This window comes from Bos mutus, chromosome 23, assembly GCF_027580195.1.
Source record: "Bos mutus isolate GX-2022 chromosome 23, NWIPB_WYAK_1.1, whole genome shotgun sequence".
NCBI classification, from domain to species: Eukaryota; Metazoa; Chordata; class Mammalia; order Artiodactyla; family Bovidae; genus Bos; species Bos mutus.
The window spans coordinates 22,379,087-22,397,714 of NC_091639.1; the positions used below are offsets into that span (position 1 = coordinate 22,379,087).

Below are 18,628 nucleotides of genomic sequence, written 5' to 3' on the forward strand. Positions count from 1 at the left end.
AAGCTCTTCTTTGGGGACTTCCAGCAATGACAGCATGTGTGTGCAGGCTGAGGGCAGTGAGCAAAGCTGCAGTTTTAAAGGACCCAGAAGAGGCACTGTAGAAAAACCTTGGCCTACTGCCAAGGTTCCTATCAATGGAACCTTTGTGTGGCCACAGACTGTGAAGGTCTGGTGATATCTGAGTCACAATTAAATATATATGAATCCAGGCTGTTCATTCAGCAAGTTTTTATTGAGCACCTACTCTGTGCGCAGCACTGAACTAGGTGTCATGGAGAATACAAGAGAAGTAGAAGACATGGTATCCGTCCTCGATGAGCTTACAAAACTAGAGGCAGAAATCAGAATGTACACGTGACTCAGGCAGCATGTGAAATATACAAAGAGCGCAACTTCAGACAATGAGGCAGCTAAGAGACCCCGAGATCCACAGCAGCTGGGAACAGTCTCCTAGAGCAGGGGAGGGGTTAAAATTAGTCAGCGGGAGATTGGCAGAATGCCTGGAATGGATAAGAATAAAGGCTGCGAGGTAATCTGGTAATTCAGCACAAGCTTGTGCTAAACTGTGGGCATGAGCGGAGCCTGGACAGAGGCTGGGACTGGGGGCTGGGCCCATGGGCAACGAGGATACGCTGTGATCCCTCTCGACAGGCAGACCTGGGGCGTTGCTGGGGACCCTTGCTGCCCTTCTCACAGCCTCACTCCTAGGAAAATCTGGATATTGAGGAAAGCTAGTGACAGAAACTTAATATTCCGCTGTAGCACCCACAAGGGCTTCTATATGAACCGACCAAGAGCAGGATATTCTGGATTCTTTTAGAGACTCTCCTCACAAGGACCAACTCAGATAATTTACTGACCACTGACCACAACTGTTACCCTAAAGACATATGTATCTAGATTAATTCCCCTGAAACCACAGATGGCTTCAGGGAGCCCCGCCTCCTAGTGATGGAAACCTCAGCCCTGGTCTCAGAGAAGCATGGACTCTGCCCTGTACCTTAAAAGGAGATGCTTTCTACTTGCACTCCAGGCGGCTTAACTGACCTGGGACATTTTCATGTACATTTAACTCTGAGTTGGGGTGGCGGGAGGTGTGCTCAAAGTGCTACGGAGGCAGGCAGCAGAAGGGGATTTGGGCAAAGGGGAAGCCATAGGATTGGAGGGCAGTAAAATGGCCTTGGGGGTAATAGTCAACTGGTCTTTCCCAAGAACAGCTGGTACGGGATGCCATTTGGGGCGAGGGAGGGCAGAGCTGGGTCAAAGGCAGTGGGGAGGAGGAGGTGGAGCCCTCGTGGACTTCAGAGTCGGAAGTCAGCACAGGAACCCCAGGGGCAGGGAGAAGAGCCCCAGGGCAGGATGGATAGAAGAGCGCTGAAGAGGTCCCGAAGGGGCCACAGCCACAGGGAGGGAACGGCAACGGACATGGGGCCCCTTCTCTCGCCTGCTCCAGGTGCTCTGGCCAGACCCGCCTCTCCTGTCACAGAGCCCAGGATTCCAGAGAAGAGAAGTGTCGGTGGGTGTGGGCCTGGAGCTGGGGCTCAGGGTCTCAGCAGGAGGCGTGTTCCCGGCCACTTGAGCCACAGGAAGGGGAGCAGGCGCCGGGTGAAGGTGGCAGTGAAGGTGTAGATGAGTTCTTGTGACTCCGCGTTGGTGAAAGTCACGGTGCCCCCTTCGTAATCCAGGGCGATGCCCACTCTCCGGGGCCGCAGTGCTGGGAAGAGCTCAGCCTCAGGGCTGGTGTTGGCCCAGATGCCGGCGGAGGAGAGGCGCAGCGCCCACACACCATCCTCCGGCCGCAGGGAGAGGTCTCCCTTCCTCTTCACCGAGTCTCTGGCCACCCCCACCAAGCAGCTTTCCAGAACTTCCTCCTCCTCCTCCTCCGCTTCTTCCTCTTCATCCCCCAGCGACTCCTCATCCTCGTCCGTCTCCCAGTCGTCATATCCGTCCCGGTAGCCGGCCTCCTCTTCCTCCTCCTCCTCCTCCCCTTCTTCCGCCTCGTCCCCCTCGTCTTCATCCTCGGACCAGCCCTCCCTCTCCACCTCCACCTCCCAGTAGACCTTGCCCCAGGTGAAGCCCTTACTGCCCAGCACCCCCGGCTCACAGTCAAACTGCTGGGGGTACAGGTACGCGCCCTGGTACAGGCCGCTGTAGGTCACACACTTCCAGTCCTCCGACAGCTGCAGGTACCCGCTGGCCGACTGTGGGTCAAGGGTGACGCTCACTGTGGGGACAGAGGAAGAAGCAACGGTGTCACCAGCAGGCCGGGAGGGGACCCCAGTCTCCACGGCAGGGCTGCCACGCTGCATGATCCAAGGGGTATGTGCCACACCTGTGGCAGTGTGAGCAGGCCCCTCGTGGGTCTGCGGTGAAGGCAGGGCCAAAGGGAGCACACGATGGGGCCTGGGACAGAGAGGTCTCTGGTCTTACGAAGCCACGGCAGTTTGCTCCGAATACAGGAGCCACATGATCAGGCACATGCGAAGAAGTCAGTCACAGGGACTCAGTCAAAGGACTGGTGGCAGGACTTCTGAGGACAAAATAACCAACCTTGGGGCAGGAGGGGCCAGACTATCAAGCGGAGGCCTCTCCTCCCACCTGAAGAGCAGCAGACGGGTCAGAAAATACAAGGCGGGGCTGCAGATGTGCGGCTGGGAGACCGCCCTGCTGGACGTGAGGGCGGGCAGGTGGGGGCAGCACAACCCTGTGGGGAGAGCACTCTTTGTCTGAGAACAACCCTTTGGATACTCACCGGTCTTATATTCTAAGTCTCTCAGCAGCTTCCCTGGAGAGGAAAAATGGACAGCAATGACCCTTGAGCTCAGCAAACTTAGGAGCCTATTTCTCACAGTAATTGTCAGTACTAATTTTGTGCCAAGGGTCCATCTGTGAAGAAGATGGAGAAAGAAAACCCCAGGAGACCTCAGAGGAATGAGGTCAGAGACACACAATAAGGAACTAGATACCCTCTTCTCAAAGCAGCACCCAATCCTGATCCCACCCCAAGACCCTCCCCAACCCTTACCCTGGAATTCTCGCAGGCCCCGTTGCAGAGACTGAAGTTTATCTGAGAACTCTCCTGTCTTTTTTTTAACTACTCGAGCAATGGGTTTCCCAATCCAGAACTTCTTCCGTGGATACCTGAGATGACAGACAAACCTGTTACTTAGCTCCTCTTACACTTCTCTCAATCTTTGTGACAATTTATGAAGGAGGAGGGATAGGTATGATTATCCCAGGTAACAGAGAAACAGGCCCTCAAAGGTACTCAGTCCAAGGCTGAGCCAGGACTGACGACCACCAGCAGACTCAACATCCAGAGCCCTTTTGTCTACCAAGGTGTGTCCCTGAACCATCCTGTCCGGTCGCAGACGCGGATAGTGGGCCCAGGAGTGGAGATTACACAGAGAACTTGCCCTAGTACAGACCAAGTCTCCACCAGTTCTCAAGGATGTGCACTTGCTTCCAGGAGACAAGGTCATTGTGATGAACCCTGGGATGTGGGTACGTCTAACCCTGTATCACATGCTACTAATTTGGATCATGGCCAAGGAACAAGGGAAGGGACACGGGCACAAGGGAATGAGGCACACTGTGAAAACGAAACTCTGTTACCTGTTTAAGAAGTCTCTGGTGTCCTGGAAGGGAAGAAAGTACAAGCATCAGTGTGAATTAAACACTTCGTTCATATGTATCAACACTATTAGAGACCAGGCTGCATCAATGAACAAATAGTTTTTTCCTTATGAAGCTGACATTCTAGCGGCAGCAAAGGATAAAACAGAAAACAAACAAAATAATCACAATGACAGAGTGAATGGAGGGGGGCCAGGGGATGACTGAGCCAATTTCTCTGAGAGGATGACACTTGTGCTCAGGTGTGAAGAGTGGCAGGAAAGCAGGGTGCGCAAGGGCTTGGCAAAGGTGGCAGGGGCTGAATCATGCAGGGCTGGGCAGGCACAGTAAGGAGTTCAAATTCTGTGCCACATTCAGAAGAAAGCCACCAAAGAGTTTCAAATAGGGGAGTTATTGTATGTGATCTGCTTCAAAGTGACTGAGACTGCTAAGAACCCTCTAGAATCCATTCTCCCCTTCTTCCTTGTAGTAACAGAATCTGTGAAGTAACAGCTGGGCAGAGCATTACCAAAGACTACATTTCCCAGATCTCTTTGTAACCAGGTGTGGTCATGTGACTAAGTTCTAGCCAATGGGATGTAAAAGGAAGCAATGGCTATAATTTTGGGGTTGTGCCCTTAAAAAAAAAAATTCATTCTTCTTCCCCTTTTTGCTTGGTTCAGGTTTGGAAACAAGGGTGAGCCCAACTTTGGCTACACAGCTGAGGACAACATCCCTTAAGGTTAGTGAAGCCACCAGATGAAAGTGACCAGCTCCCTGGCTGACCACATGGACAGCTGCCCTGACAGCTCTAGACCCCTCATGTCTGAACTGTCACTGGGAGAGAAATAATTTGTTTGGTATAGCAGCTAGCCAAAATCCTAAGTGATCAAGCTCTTGGCCATCCTGTACAGAATGGATTAAAAGAAGCAATGCCAACATGGGGGGCAGATTAGAGACTGTTTTGTGGACCGGCAAGAGTAATGATGCCCTGACTAGGGCAGTACAGTGTGGCCAGGGAGGCAGCACACACCAGGTGTGGGACAGACTGGGCATACTGGTAAAGGACAACTACGGACAGGCCACAGTCTGTGCAGGATGGAGAATGGTGCTACCTGAGTGGCGGGACATGGTAGAATGGGGAGGCGGTTCTTGTGAGATGCTGGTCATTTCCTTTTTGTGAGCTAAAGCCTCCATAACACTTTATTTTTTTATTTTTTGTTTAATTTTTGCTTTCCTTTCATGTATTCCACAAATATTAAGTGCTTCCTGTGTGTCAGGTGCCACTCCAGAAGTGGGGATAGAGCAAGAAAAAAGAGACACAAATCTCTTAACAGGGGTAAGCAGAGAGCAAAGAATCAACCTAACAAATCCATTAGATGATGCCATTAAGTGATGAGTGCTACAGGAAGAGAGTAGCCTGGAGGGGTACTGGGTAAGGGTGGGGGCAGAGTGACCTCTGAGAGAGTGAAATTTGGGAAACAAATGAAATCACAGACTGTTTCAGCAAATTCTCAGGAAGAACTTGGGGTCTTGCTCCCAAGAGGCCATCAAACAGGTGAGAGCTACATGGGTGTGCCACCATGAAGCAACTGCCCAGAGACTTGTTGCCCGTCTACTCGGCCCCTCAAAACAAGTCCAAGCCAGTTCCAGAGTGGTGATAAATCTGAGACAACAGCTCTGCCAGGAAAGTAAAAGTCGCTCAGTCGTGTCCGACTCTTTGCGACCTCATAAACTATACAGCCTGTGGAATTCTCCAGACCAGAATACTGGAGTGGGCAGTCTTTCCCTTCTCCAGGGGATCTTTCCAACCCAGGGATCAAACCCAGGCCTCCTGCATTACAGGAGGATTCTTTACCAGCTGAGCTGCAAGGGATACGTGGCATAAAAAGGCAAATAAATGGGCAGGAGGTGGGCAGGATTAGGGAGCGAAGAGGGTGCATGGTGGGACACAGGAGTTACTACTGCAGTCTCACAGAGAGAGACTGAGGCTCATCTAAGGGCAGGCTGTGAGCCACCCAGAGAGGACGGGGCCCAGAGCACCAGTGCAGGAGCCCATCTCCCAAAGGCTGCACAAGGGGAGACCTGAAAGTCCTGAGATGACCTGCAGCCTCACACACGGGGCCTCCACAGGGAAGCCACCTGCCCATGGCTCCTGGAGGCCTCCCCCACCACCTCCAGCTCCTGGGGCTGTGGTGAAAGAGGCAGTCAGAGCAGCAAGCCTGGGGCAGGAGTCACAGCAATGCTGGGTAGTAAGAATCTGAAGGTTCTTCATGGGTGTGGATGGCCCCCAACAGTGGAAGGCAGAGTCACCAATTGCCACTCGACCCTGCAAGGCCCACCCTGGGCTGAACCAGGGAGCTGGTTCCTGGTACCCTCGAGGTGCCCCCACTTCCCCTAGCTCCCTTAAACCTCCTCCTGACAGTGCCGCTCCAGAGATCTTTCCTGTTCTATCACCTCTGTCAAAAGGCCTCTGTATTTATCTCCTGTCCTGCTGCTTGTCCCTCACCTCTATTTCTTTACCAGATTTTGGATCAGGACCCCCATCTTAGTAGGGCCTCATCCTTACTGTCCACTGACAGTCATCTCTGGGGAAATACTAACGCCAGGGCAGGAGTTAGCTGTCCCATTCCCTTCAGCAAAGGCAGACCCAAACACACACTGACAAAACTCACCAGCACCACACTCCCGTGCTGACCTCCAGCAGACACCCACTTTCTCTCCCTCTCCCCTCCCACCCAGCCCCAGGGGTGCCTTCTATCTGAGTGGTCTCAGAGGCTCTGAAGGCTGGGCCTCTGTCGGTCCACAAAGCTCTTCCAGGAGGACTGGGGAGAAGCTCCCCTCTGGGCAGACGCAACCAGATCCCCGCGCCCCAGCACCCTAGCTGTGCCCCTCTCTGTTGCACAACAAGTGCATACCCACACGGTGGCAGTGGCTGGCCGCTGTGGGGAGAGGAAGGATGTGCACCCCTGAAGGGGAGGGAGAGAGGGAGAGGGGAGACAGCAAGTGATCTAGTCAGAGAGACAAACCTGAGGGAACAGAATGACAGAGGAGGAAAGGAAGGAGCCAGAGAGACATTCTGGACAAAGTGAGAGAAAAGAAGAGCAAGAGGCCGGAGGCCTGGGAGTCAGGACACCCGGGCTGGAGCTCTGACTCACTTCCTGATCTGCCCCACAGCCTGGGACGAACTCTTCCACCCTCTGGTCCTCTGAGACTTCATCACTGAGGGCTGGAGCGGAAGAGTTCATAATGCTTGAGTCAGAATCCACAATGACAGAGAGGCAGGCAGGGGCCACCTGTACGGCACACGTACCTGGGGGCCTCACCATCTCCCCTGACGTCCCGCCACTGGCTTGCCTGCCACAGGCCAGGGCCAGCATTTCCCTAGACGTCCTGGGTAGTCCCGCTGCCGACAGACAGACCAGCCACCCCGCACCATGCAAGTAAAGGAGCTCATTATACAGGCCTTCTCCCGGCCTGTGGGGTCGGGGGCAGAGGGATCACACATGCTCCACCCAAAGGCAGTTCAAAGCCCTGTTCAAGGCAGTGTGACTCCTTTGGGAGGCTCCCGGTAGAAGGGGTTGTGGTGTCATTTCAACTTAGCAACCATCCATGACTCCAACCCATGACCCTCCCTTTTTCAGCATCAAAGCTGCCTCCTCCAGGAGGTGCCCCAGAGGCACCCTGCCTGCTCTCCACCCGATTCCCCGAGGCTGATGTCACAGGCCCAGAGAAAACCTCTGCCTTCTGACTCCCTTCCCCAGCTGCCCATCTCCTACAGATCCTCTGGGTTCTTAAGAGAAGCCGCCGTTCAGCCATCCCTCAGCCACCCCCAACCCCACAGACTTCTTCATCTCCAGAACCATAAAAAGCCTCCCCCTAACCAGCATCTGCCAGTGACTTTGGAAGACAGGCTCGTGACAGCAGTAATGAGAATGAAGGACAGTAATGAAAATACTAATAAGCTTCTCCTCCATTTCTATAGCACTTCTCAAGACTGTAAACTCTTGCTCGTAGAAAGTTTACTTTTTGAAGTGACACCGTGCCAACTGTCTCATTTTACGCTCATGCAATCGCCACAGTGAGTGGTGGGGATAAGGATCATCGTCTCCATGCCTAGATGAGAAAACGGAGGCCTGGGGAAGAAGAGACTCTCTAAGGTCCCCTGAGGGAGAGGCAGGGCCATGCCTGCTGTCCTGGTCTCCCGGCTCCCTGCCCCGGGGAGGTCTCTCACCTGCATGAGCTCTGCAGCTGGCTGCTGCGCCTTGCCCTCCAGCTCGGAGATGACCTGTGCCAGCCGGGCAAGCTCCCCGACGCCCCTGGTCTTGAACTTCTCCCTGCCCTCTGTGAGCTCCTGCTCCAGCTTCGCCAGCTGGCCCAGCAGGTGCTGCTCCCGCTCCCTCAGGAACTGGTGGCCCTGCTCAAACTCAGCCACGATGCACTGCCTCTGGTCCTGGAGCTTCTTCTGCAGGGTAGGAAGGGGGAGAAGGGGGTGACACCGCCGCCCCAGAGGGGAAGACCCCTCCAGGATTTGGCGTGGAGTACACACGCTGGCTCTTCGCCTTCGCTAACCCCATTCATGAGTTCTACAGTGTCTGGGCTGGAAGGGGCTTGGAGCCTTCCTGGGCCAACCTCCTTTCCTCAGGAAAGACATATAAGTCAGCCAGGTCAGTCCCCTCACGGGACTGGAAGCCTGAGTGCCTACCATCAGCTCTTCTAGGTAAACCAGTATGTTCTGCGGGGCCCTCTGAACAACACTATGAGTCAACACAGTTTCCAACTGGCGTGTGCTGCCTCTTCCAGGACGTTTCCCTCGACTAATTTTATTCAAGCCTGACTAACCCTCTCTTCAGAATCCTCCCCAGTACGTGTAAAATATTTGCGTGCACACTACCCTTGCCACACAGGACTATCTCCTCTTTCCTCAGTGAAACTCTGGAATGTCTTCGACCGGGACCACGTTCTTTCTTGTCTCCCAATCTCCCTGCTGAGTCCAGGCTGGAACCTGGTCAGCATCTTCGCACACGGGGCGCCTGGAGGCACTGCTCGGGCTGGGCTGTCTCCTGCCTCACCGTGCCTCTCCCGGGGCCCACCTGCTCACTGCATGGACTGGCCCCAACAGCCCTCCACCCTCCAGTGCCCACTTCCCCAACAGACTCTGCCCCAGAAAACTGGAATCTCCTATCAGTTTTTTCCCTTCCTGATCACCTCTCTAACCAAGCACTCGATGTGCTGCCTCTGTTTTCTAACTACAGGCAACCATGGACTCACTGCACACAGCGTCCTCAGAGCTGGTCAGGCCTGGCCAAGCCCACCCCTCTCAGTTCTCCTCCTGGAGCCAGTTCCCTCCTTCCAAACCCTCTGGCTCCCCTCACTCTCAGGAATCATGTCTCCCGCTCTTTGAAAGGAAGGACAAAGCCAGGCCTTCCTCAGTTCCTCACACCCTGACTCTGCTGAGCAAACAGGCCCTGCAGCTGAGGTGAATCACAGAAGGGACCTTAGCCGACATCCAGGCAACCCCCTCACTTGTGAGATGAGGAAGCAGGCCAAGCCCGCAGACCTCAGACTGGCAGGGCGTGGGCCAAAACCCAGGTCTCCCACTGCCAGTCCGGTCGGGGCTCCTCTCCCAGGGAGCCAGCAGCCTCCCAGCTGTGTCTCTGCAAGCTCAAGAGCTCCTGATCTGCACGGCTGATACCTGCCTTAGGGTTCTCTCTCCCTTGACAGCCTCACTTACCAGCGCAGCCAGGATATCAGCTTCGCCCTTGGCCTGAAAGCCCTGAATTTTGTCTCTGTCTCTCCTTAGGGTACTCAGGTGGTTCAGGATTTTTTCCTGCAGAAAGACAAGCAGTGGGGATGCTCTGGGCTGAGGCAGGAGGGTGGGCTCGGGCCAAGTCCCTGGCCAACAAGAAGCCTTCCAAGGGGCCTGCGCCAGGCCTCGCCTCCGGGTGGGTGCCGAGCAGAGCATCCCTCCCTGCGGGGGAGCGGAGGGCTTACCCTGTGGGGCTGGGCCGCCTTCTCCACCAGGACGGCCGAGTGCGGCCTGTGCTCCCGGGACTCCCGGCACATGACACACAGCAGCTTGCCGTCGTCCTCGCAGTAGTAGTGCAGCTTCTCCCGGTGCCGCTCGCACAGCCTCACGTCCGCCTGCTCCTGGGCCGCCTCCCTGGCTGCCGGCCCCTGTCCACCTTCAGCCGCTCAATGTTCTCCACCAGGCTGGCCAGCTGCCACACTGGCCGGATATTCTCCTTCTTAAAAGGCTTCTTGCACAGGGGGCAGACGGGGCGGCCCCCTGAGATGGAGCGGATGTCAGTGGTACAGCTGCGGCAGAAGACGTGGCCACAGTCAATGGTCACTGGGTCCCGCAGGTAATCGAGGCAGATGGAGCAGGTCACCTCCTCTTCCAGACTCCGCAGCGGTGCCGATGCAGCCATGGTATCCCGAACTCAGAGGGGCCCCTGTTCACCGGCTGGGATTTCTCCTCCTTGGGGACCAGACACGGAGTCAACAGCAGGCCCAGCAGAGGGGCAGGAGTGGCAGCCTCACATGGGGCTGCGTGCCCAAGCAATCGACCAGTCAACTGCAGCTCCTATGAGGCTCCCCCAGAATCAGAGGGAAAGGACCTTACTGATCCTCAAGTCCAATGCCCTCATTTTACAGATGAGGAAACTGAGGCCCAGAGTGTGTAGCTGGGAAGAAGGGAGAGCAGTGCAGGTACCAGCCCATGCCGTACTCTTGGCAACACACTCCTATCTCCAGACCCTTTCCTTCCATCTGCTGGAAAATTGCTCTAATGCACCGATTATGAGAACAAGACACCAGATAACTACCTGCTGAACTGTCATAATATACAAATCCACAACACCTACTATGTGCACAGTGCTCCCTGACTTGTGCTGTGCATGGGCTGCACAACTGTTCATGAGGGGCCTTGACAGAGTCAAGAGACTCCTTTGTTTGCCCTGCAGACTTCAGGTTGCAAAGACTAAGTACCCTGAGGTTCTTTACTAAGACTCAAGGAGCATCAAGAGGTTGAGTTCAGGTGTCCTCCTTTATAGATGTTTCCTTGGGCTGTGTGAGTTTTTGACTGGGTTCACTTGCCCTAGAGAGTTGGTCCCTACCTACGCAGTCTGCTGGCAGAGCACTGCCAGGCCACAATGGACTTGGTCTTAGCTGTGCCCCTCCATGCAGCTGGCCTGGTTGCTAACAAGCATGACTGAAACCAACGTGGGAGGAACCTTCAGGTGGCTCTGACAGGGATGTGCGGATGAGAGCGTGGCCCTCAGAGGGAGCACAGAAGTTGAGCACAGAGGACTTTAGTTCTGTTTACCTCTGCAGCCTTGGTGCACCTCCTGTCTGAGGTTAGGAGCCTCAGCACACCTAAACCAACAGCTGCCTCCTGCCCTTACACGGTGTGACAAGAGAAAACTCATTTAAGTACTCTGAGCCTCAGTTTATCCATCCATAAAATGGGGAGAGTCATACTTACCTTCAAGGGGTTTCTACATGGATTGAGTAAAAGAATTATGCTACAAGTATTAGGCATAAGCGTGGTATTGAGGGGGAATCTAGAAGAATCCAGAACCCTTGGCTCCCAAATCCAGTGCGTATTCAAAGCACAAGAAAAGCAAGAGTGGAAATTTAAATTGGCAGCAAGAGAGGAAGTGGATGAAACGCCACGGTGACACATGGGCTCCAGAGTTAAAGTCTTGTGGAGAGACCCATGGTAGGCCACCGGAGCAGTCTCTGGGAAGACAGCCAGCAGACAGGGCACACAGGTAACTGCCAGGCTGGAATGAAGCCCTTGGAACCACAGGCAAATCAATCTGATTACTTATTATGTACATGAAAGTTCATTACAACAGAGTTCAGTGACCTTCAATTTCTTTCACGTACTGACACGAATGAGCTAGAAATAAAGCCCCAAAGAGAAAACAACACAGGAATACAAAGTCTACTTGAGGATCTAACACAGCAGTATATAAAAAGTGCTTTATAAAGTGAAAGTACTGTACAAATGTAAGGGATTATTTTACTACTGACAATTAACTCCAACTAGAAGCTCCAACAGATTTAGAAATGTGTGACTTTAAGGGATGTAACAGGTGTGGAAAAGACCTGTACCTACAAAGCTCAAATGAAATAAGAATTTAACTGGTAAATGCAGGTAATAAAGTTTTTAGAATGTTAATAAGGATGGTATAAAGTCTAGGAATTGCCTGGTGCAACTCCCTGGTTTGTCTGTTGAGGAAGTGAGCCTAACCCGGCACTTGGAAATGTAACACAAGGTTCAGTTCAGTTGCTCAGTCATGTCTGACTCTCTGCGACCTCATGGGCTGCAGCACACCAGGCTTCCCTGTCCATCACCAACTCCTAGGGCTTGCTCAAACTCACATCCATCAAGTTGGTGATGCCATCCAGCCATCTCATCGTCTGTCGTCCCAACACAAGGTTGGGACTGGTGGGCGGCAGTGTTGGTGATTCCTGTGGGCACTGGAGCCCTTCAGCAATCACTTTGCTAGGGGCTTGAAAGCTCAAAGGTTGAGGTTATTTGTTTCTTTTGTGGTAATGGGGATGACATGTGTTTATCTTTAGGGCTGGGAAATTAATTCTGTTGCAAATGACTATGAAGAGCATAGCTATGGCTCCCAGTCTACACAAAACCTGATACCCTCATCACTTGGAGCAGGGATTCTTAACCCAGGCTCCATGCTGGACTTTGATGCATCTTTAAACCCCCAACATTATATGAATGATCGCATATGTACTAGACGAACAAACCTGTCCAAGGATTATGGAAGAACACCAGTGAAAAAGTGTAGGAGGGATAATAGAATTAGAAAAACATCATCTTGCAACCCCCACTATATAAGACAAGGATCATCATCTGATGCTAAAACCATGAGATGAAGGGTACCAGGGGACAGGATGGTACCATGGTGCCAAGGTACCGCCCAGTGGGTTACTCCCTAATGTAGCTTGCTAAGGGAGATCTGGTGATGGCTTCAGCCAGTGACCAAATCCAGCATCGCCAATAAAGGGACAGACTGGCATATGTTTCTCAGTGTGGTGCCACAGGAATTGTAAAATGTCACCTTTGCAGTAGCCCTGCCAAAAGTGTTTGACGAGAATGAATCAAATCTTTCGACCTAACTTTCAGTTTACCAAAAATACAAAGGGACAGAGATGAGCTATAAACCACATCATCAGGAAATAATCAGATAAATCGAGAACATGAGACATTCCCCAAGACAACTGGCATGGTCTTCTAAAAAGTCAAGCTATGAACAATAAAGCAGGATTGTTCTTGATACAAAGAGACTAAAGGGAAATAACAACCAAATGCAAAAACTTTGATTGGATCTTGGCTTTTTTAAAAAGTTATAAAACACTTTGGGGACAATTAGGAGAAACTTGACTAAAGACTGGGTTTCGGATCATACTGAGAAATTATTATTGATTTTTAATGGCATTTATTAAAGTTATGTATGAGAATGTCCGTATTTTTAGGCTATGCATGCTACAGGATTTAGGACTGCACAGGGGCTTTCCAGGTGTTGCTAGTGGTAAAGAACCCGCCAAGAACTTTGCCGATACAGGAGATGTAAGAGATGCGGGTTCGATCCCTGGGTCAGGAAGATCCCCTGGAGTAGGAAATGGCAACCCACTTCAGTATTCTTGCCTGAAAAATTCCATGGACAGAGGAGCCTAGTGGCCTACAATCAATCCATGGGGTCACAAAGAATTGGACATGACTGGACGACTGAGCACTCATGCACATGTATAATATAATACCACTACAACTTACTTTTAAATAGTTCAACAAGAAAAAATAAAAATCTGAAAAATTCTGAGGTGAGGGGCTAGAATTTTCCATCCTTCTTAAAATAATCTGTACAAGGGTCTGTAACTACTAAAGACCCTGGAAATCACAATAGAGAGATGTTTGTGTCTGACACTTGTAGAAGCTCAAGACACAAGTGCTGAACAAACGATCAAATTCAGAGGACTGGAAGGCAATGCTAATTGCATATGCATTTGTTTGACAGTCTGCTGAAACTAATAAAAGAAACACGGTACATTTCTATGTTCAATCCCATTGCTTCATTATATAGACTCCATCACAAATGCATAACAAATATTGAAGACAGCTTACTCTGGCATTGCTGAAAACATGTAAGATCCAAGGTGTAAACCTTGGGTTGAATCCAGGTTCAGGTTTAGGTTCAACAGCCTGGTGACTGACAATGTCTTGGTGACAGTATTTCTGTAGGATCCACCTTACTGGCCATTTACGCACCTCATGTTATTTAACGCTCAGGATACTCTTCTCAGGAAACTGAGGTTCACAGAGGGAAGCAACCTGCCCAACAGCACGTGGCAAGGATGCAGTGTCTGGTGCTGACGCCTCGGCCCAGTCCACTACACTCCCTTGTTCGCCCAGGCAAGCTGCACAACTGGCCCTAATACCAGCTCCTTTGTCAGGAGGCGCCAATGAGGTCATCTCAATGGAAGGGCTTTGTAAACAGGAGTGTGCTGACAGAAGGGGCACGTGTTACTGCTGATGCTGAGTGAAAGCACCCTCTCCTCACATTCGACAGGCAGTGCGGTTCCTGTACGAGAGCGGGTGGACCTGAACACCCACTCACACCTCATAGCCAGCCCTTTCGAGCCAACACAAAACTGACCCTCTGGCAAACCCCTCCCTAGCTTATCACGCTCCCCTGTGATTCTGCCCTTTCTATCACTTGTGCCTTCAGCATAGCCTGATGATCTCAACAGATGTCCACAATAAGGGGTAAAACTATCACTCTCCTTGCCATTCCTGGCTCTCGGAAGGACAGAACCATAGAAATAAGAGCCAGAAAAAGTCTTCACAATGGCACGGTCCACCCTACTCCCTTTACCCAAATGAGAATTCTGAAACCTGAGGAAGTCATTTCATGAACTACCTTCTACCAGAGGCCATTCACCTCTGCTCAGGGTGGACAGGTCCTCTGTCCCTTCAATAAACCGGAAGCTGGCTGTGATTCCATGGAACCAGGTAAACTGGAGACACCAGCATTTTTACTGTGCAACATAAAGTCACTGCTGAGATCAAGAGTCACCAAATTGGTTTCTTTCATTTTGACAACTGGCCATTAGGCAGGAAAAAGCCAGTTTAACAAATTTAGTTTTTTCAAGATCATAAACGGAGTCAGTGAAATCAACAACTATGGGTTAGTGAGGTGGAGACAGTCTTATTCAACCTCCAGAGGCAGGAGGGCCCTAAGCCACCAGCTAGGGAGTTACTACTTTACATCAAAGTTGAGACACCTATGTCATCACACATTTACATCTTTCAAATGTGGTCACTGACATGCCACAATATAACTGGCAAAAGGTTTTTTCTATGTGAAACATAAAACAATGGATGACATCTTAGATTTGATGAAACGTAGCATTTATCTTGTATAAAATGCTGCCAGGGTCATCCAACATGTGCAATTCATCTTGTCACCCTCCTGCTTCAAAACTCCTGAGGTCAAAGCTGTACTGCAGGACACGCAGGCCCCCTATAATCTGGGCCCCACTTACCAACCAGGCCTGAATCCTGCTTCAGCCTAATGTTAGAGACAGTGAGCCAGAAAGACAGCCCCTTCTTCACCACCCCTACTCCCCACCCCATGCTCCTGTACATGAGTTTGTCAGCTCCAGCTCATCCTTGAAAGCCTGAATTAGATATGCCCCAGTATCTGTGGTCCTACCAGTGACCATCCCACCTCTGAGCTGAATGAATTCCCTCCCTCAGGAAGCTCCTACAGACGCTGTTATTATAGCTACAGTCACACTGCTTCCTAATTGATATTTTTACCCATCTTTCTCCCAAGCAGGATGTGAACCCAAGGGTCATGTCTCACTGATCTTTCCATATCTTCAATATTAGACACAAAGTCTGTAAATGTTTGTGAGGCTAAATGTTATCCTATGATTCCAGAGTCCCATATCTTCTTCATTCTCCCGTCAACACACTCCCCTTCCCACTTTGCAATCTCATTTCAGCAGGAGGCTCCAAGGGCTCCCCTCAGATTAGACACTCCTGGCCCAGCTTTCCTCTCTTCACGCATATAGTTTGGGAGTGGGGGGGTGGGGAGGGTCACTGCACTTCTACCAACCTGGCAAATTTGAACTCACTCTGAGTAAGTGAGTGAGTGTTACTTGCTCAGTAGTGTCCAATTCTTTGCTACCCCATGGACTGTAGCCCACGAGGTTCCTCTGTCCATGGAATTATCTAAGCAAGAATACTGGAGTGGGTTGCCATTTCCTTTTCCAAGGGATCTTCCTGACCCAGGGATCGAATCCCGGTCTCCCGCATTGCAAGCAGAGTCCTTCATTCTGGATGCCAGCCAATAAGCCTTTGCTTTTCAAAATTAATTTCTTCCCATTCTCCATGTATTTTTCTATTCAGAGCCTAGTCTGAAGTCACCCCAAGAAGCCTCAATTCCAACTATGGGCTCTCCACTGCAGTCGCAGGGTCTTCTGCAGCGGTCTGAGCCCAGCCTGTCACTCCCTCCCCACTTTGGGGGAAGTGACATCTAAGAAGCCACATTCTGCTCCTCAGTTTCCTTACCGCTTAACAAGAAAGAATAATGTCAAGTTTGCCAAGCTGACTTCATGTGAGGTCACACAAGTGAAAAGTGTTCTCAACAGCAAAATACGCTATAAAAATACATCCTAGAAAGGAGCACAAGAGCTAACCGAAAAGAGCTCCCAGTGGCTAAAGCTGCAACAAAACTAAGTAGTACTGAATTATAACCCTGAGTATAAAATAAATATCCATGAGCCCACACTGATAAAAATAAATGAATAACTTAATAAATAAGGCAAAAGAGACAAATCTCTCATGCAGAAGAATTGCAAATAACACAGGTACAGAGTTGCCCTTAAGGAGGGTGGAGCACACTCCCCACTCCTCTGCACAGGGTCTGACTACTCTCCAAAGAGTACAGTATGGCAGGGAGGAGTGGGGGAGGGGGGAGGAGAAAGTTTACAATGGAGAAGCCTGACAAGCACTGCCTCAGCCAGGTAATCAAGACCAGCATCAAGTCCTAAAGCATGTTCCCTTGATGTGAAGTGATGAAAATGGCAATCTACCTCTGTGGTCTTCCTCCCAGAACCCGTAAGCCAGTCTTAGGGGCAGCCTATAATATAACATAATATAATATATATAAGGAGTATTTTCCAAACTCTCAAGATTATAAAAAAAGTTTGAGAAACTGCCACAGCCAAGGGGAGCATAATGAGAACTAATTAGAATATGGTAACTTGGGTAGAATGATGAGACAAAAAAAGTACTTAGGTAAAAACTATGAAAATGTGAATTCTGTATGTATGTTGGCCAATAATAATGTATCAGTACAGGTTCACTAATCATTAAGAAATGTTCCATATTAATGTAAGATATTGATAAATGAATGGGGGAAAGGTTTGGGGGTACTGGGAACTCTGTACTAGCTTCCCAATTTTTCTATAAATCTAAAACTGTTCTAAAAAATAAAGTCTATTAAAAAAAAACGGAATTACAATTTGAGGTACAAAATAAAGTCAATTTTTTAAACAGTTGATTCTTTTAAACTTGGGGCAGGGGTAACTCTAAGAATCTTGATTTTTAGCTCAGGGTCCCTGACATTGATATTTGTTGTTGAATGAACCAATATCATTCTCGGGAAGCGCGCACAAACCGTCGTAGTGCCAAACTCTATAATGTACTGGGAATTTGGAGGTGTTTGCTTCTCCTTTGCTCCACAAAGATAAATTTACTCACTTTTCTAAGGGTGAAAAGCAGCAGGGAAAATGCTGAACTAATGGGCCAGAGGAAGGAGTGAATGCAAAGCTCCAGGTATACGTGGCTAAACCGGTTTATTCTGACCAATTAAAAAACAAAACAAAACAAAAAACACCATGACTTTGGTCCTGGGGCCAGACTGGCAGTTTACACGGCTCCAAGAAACGAGACCGTCATCTGGAGACAAGAATGGATGGGTGCCCGAGCTGGACACGAGAAAGCGAGGAAGACCCACGAGGAGAGAGCGAATGGAGGCCCAAGCCAAGCAGGAGGATTAGGCCGGCAGGGAGGACGGCGCGAACTTCACCCTTCTTCCGAGCGCGCCAGACAGCCCGGCCCCATTCTGCCCGCGCGGCCACGTTCGGCCGCTCGGACCCCGGGGCGCGTGTGTGACTGCTGCTCTGCAGCATTTCTCACCGGGCACCCCCTACTCACCGGTCCCCAGCTCCGGGCCGCGAATCCCGAGCTGGGGTCGATCTTTCCCTCAGCGGTCAGTTCCGGGTCGAGCTCCACCGCCTGCACCCAGGGCGACCGCGCGTCCCCGCCCGGTAATCTCCCGGCTTTCCGGAGCCCTCCACCGAGATTTCCCCGGACCCGCACCCGGATTGGTCGCTGCTGAACGCCGCCTCCCAATGGGAGCCTTAGCTCCCTTACGTCACTGATCACTGGGCAAATCCCCAGGCCGTCGCGGAGGGTGGGACTGCAGGGTCAGAGAAACCGAAACTGAAATGGTGCAAAGCCTAGGTTTAGCGGCTGCTGTATTGAGTTTGGCGCGTGGTGCGCGCACCTGCTCTGCAGGGTGGAAGAAGGCGAAACTTAAGGCCTCATGAGACCCCTTTGTAGGACTCTGCAATGGGTGAAACCCTCCCCGCCTCCCGATTTCCGCCCCACCGGGAGGGCATTTGGCATATAAGTGGCGTTTGCCAGGTGCTCAACATTAAATAGGACTCCATGACCCTAAAGCTTCCCGGGAGGCTCAGAGGGTAAAGCGTCTGCCCGCAATGCGGGAGATCTGGGTTCGATTCCCTGGTAGACTACAATCAATGGAATCAGAAAGAGTTGTACACTACTGAGCAACTGCACTTCCCTGACCCAACCTGGCCTACATTTGCTTCCTGGATCAGGCAGGATCTCAGCAAACTGATAGTCTCAGGGGTCTATTTACAAAAATTAATTACCGTTTCTGAGGTG

The 18,628-nt window shown here is 51.1% G+C and overlaps 1 protein-coding gene across 1 annotated transcript; it reads right to left on the reverse strand.

The window, feature by feature from the left end:
• Positions 1-211: 211 nt before the first annotated feature.
• On the reverse strand, positions 212-18,004 carry TRIM26 (tripartite motif containing 26). Its single transcript, XM_070361437.1, is given in 9 exon segments — positions 212-2,224; positions 2,753-2,785; positions 3,026-3,141; positions 3,616-3,638; positions 7,850-8,080; positions 9,350-9,445; positions 9,610-9,776; positions 9,779-10,096; positions 17,873-18,004. Coding segments are annotated over 8 exon segments (1,617 nt in total). The 5' UTR covers positions 10,047-10,096; positions 17,873-18,004; the 3' UTR covers positions 212-1,541.
• Positions 18,005-18,628: the final 624 nt, after the last annotated feature.